Source organism: Ixodes scapularis, unplaced genomic scaffold, assembly GCF_016920785.2.
Source record: "Ixodes scapularis isolate PalLabHiFi unplaced genomic scaffold, ASM1692078v2 PGA_scaffold10__122_contigs__length_95168666, whole genome shotgun sequence".
Lineage (NCBI taxonomy): Eukaryota > Metazoa > Arthropoda > Arachnida > Ixodida > Ixodidae > Ixodes > Ixodes scapularis.
Genome location: NW_024609836.1, coordinates 63,912,749 through 63,915,011, shown reverse-complemented (window position 1 = coordinate 63,915,011; position 2,263 = coordinate 63,912,749). Strand labels below are relative to the sequence as shown.

Sequence of the window (2,263 nt, the reverse complement as noted above, 5' to 3'; positions counted from 1 at the left end):
ACCAAAGACCAAAGACCCCCCCCAAAAAAAAAATTAGGCAATGTTTTAATTTCTGGGAAAACCCCCGCTACAGACGTGTTCCAAGCATTCATATGTACGAAGAAAGCATCTTTCAAACATTTCTGAGGCGTGTACGCAGGGATTTCTGTCATTGTGTCTAAAGCGAACACAGTTTTTTAATGATGCATGAGCAGTGCACTTGCGGATTCAGGGAGACGCGTATAGAAGATGACGCCACTGACACATTGCATGTTTTTCTTTTTGAAACGTCCCATCGTGTAAAGCAGCGTTAATAAAACCAATTGCGTCTAGGATTTTTTAGAAACATTTGAATGCGAAGAAATAGATTTGAGGCGCGTAAAGTCTTCTCTGGGAGGCACCTGCCACATGTCCTCAAGTTCGGTCTCGCGAATGGTGTTGGTGGCCATGACCTTCGTCGTTTCGGGTAAAGCAAGGAAAGCTAAACCGATCAGAGAAAATATCAACGCGCTTACCGCCATGGCGAGAGCTCGATTAATCGGCGGGTTGGGCCCCCTGATCAAGAGCAATAGCACGACTCCGCTTCTACCGAACATGGAGCTTAAAGAAAAGCTCGTGGCTCGTAGCACGGTGGGGAATGTCTCCAACAAATAAACGTACAGCGCCACTGAAATCATGTCCAGAACAATTCCCTTAATGATAATAGTGACAATTGGCTGGATGCTGTCGTCCTTTTGCCAAACAAGCCAAGCCTGAAAGGCTAGCACGACCGACATGTGTAACATTGTGACGGAAAGTACCTGGCGCCGGCTCATGTAGTGTAGGACGTACAAGAAAGCTGTCGAAACGGGTAGCCGCGCAACTATTAGGGTTATATGCCCCGTCCGGTTTTCTACCAAGGTCTTGTCAAAATAGGTGTCGTAGTAGTGAAGAATCGTGATGAGCGTACACGAAAAAAGGATGACGGATCGGAAACGCAGAGAGCTGTTCAGCGCAAGGTCAAGGGGGCTCGATTGATGAACGTTCGTTTGCGTGTTGCCCCTCCGCAACGTCTCGTACTTGATCTTGTTCATCTTGACCTTCACCTCGTCCAGGGGATAGCCATTGACCCTGGCAGCGGACATCACGGCGCGCTCGGTGCCTTCGACGTCGCCCAAGCCCAGCAGCCAACAAGGAGACTCTTCAATGGCGTAGGAAGCGAACAGGAGGAAGCATGTCGGCACCATAAGTATCGCCTGAGCCATCCTCCAGTGTCCAGCTACCGCCAGTAAGAGGAAATGGAACAGTGGCAGCGCCGCACATGTGCATGAGACGGCAAAGGCGCAGAAGACGACGCGATGCGTTGTCTTCGTCACCTCAAACAGCAGAACGGACGCCAAGCTCATAACCGTCAAAGATACCGTCGATGTCAGAAAGCGCAAGATGATAAATGTAAGAACCGTGTTGGAGAAGATTGTGGCCGTGCCGGAGGCGACTTGAAGTAAGAGCGCGACCATGAAGACAGGTTTGCGGCCAAGGCTGTCCCCGAAGCACCCGACCACGCTCCCGGCGATGGCTCCTCCGTAGTATACGAGCGAATGGAGCAAAAGGAGCCGGCGTCTGTGGCAAACCAGGTTCCACTCGCTGACGATGGACTTCCCCGTTGTCGCCAGGTCGTAGTCCCACTCGTCGCAGAAGACCACGGTCCGGTTCTCCGTGGCATTTCCCGCGTCCAGTAGAGGCTCGTAGCGGGTGCATTTGCTGAACGTACCGTCCGGTTCCACGGGGATACTCTGGTTCTTCCAGACGTCGGTCTGCATGAAAGCAAGCTCCGGCGGTGGTCTGCACCAGTGTTCCACGGGCCGTGCGAATACCACAGCAGCGAGACCGTTGCTTACTGAGATGAAGATGGAAAGCGTGGCGCACAGCAGTGCCAGCCGCTGGAAAGTGCCGTGTCCGAAAACAAGCGCTGTGTCCAATGGGGCAATTGGGGCGCAGCCGGTGCGGTCTCGGGTCGGAAGAGAAGAAGCCTTCATGTTGCGATGCGTCTGGCAAAGCGTAGAGTCGAATGAAGAACACGCGATCTGAAAGGGCTCGCGACGCTCGCTCCCTGGCATGCTTCTGGCGCTCGAGCTCTGCTTCAGAGCCACTTCAGAGCACTATTGCCAGTATAGACGCCTTGCACACGCGCCAGATTATATGCGATACTGCTGACGTCTTGTTTTACCGAGATTGTGAGCCACTGAAACGGGCGTTGATGAGCCTCCACAAATACTAGTGCTGGGAAGAAGGGCGCAGTATGATC

At 52.8% G+C, this 2,263-nt stretch overlaps 1 protein-coding gene across 1 annotated transcript; it reads right to left on the bottom strand.

Moving 5' to 3' along the window:
- Positions 1 to 308: 308 nt before the first annotated feature.
- Positions 309 to 1,994, bottom strand: LOC120839550 (solute carrier family 22 member 6-B-like). Its single transcript, XM_040223646.1, has one exon. It carries the CDS (start codon positions 1,992 to 1,994, stop codon positions 309 to 311), a length of 1,686 nt encoding a protein of 561 aa, XP_040079580.1.
- Between the last annotated feature and the right edge of the window lie 269 nt (positions 1,995 to 2,263).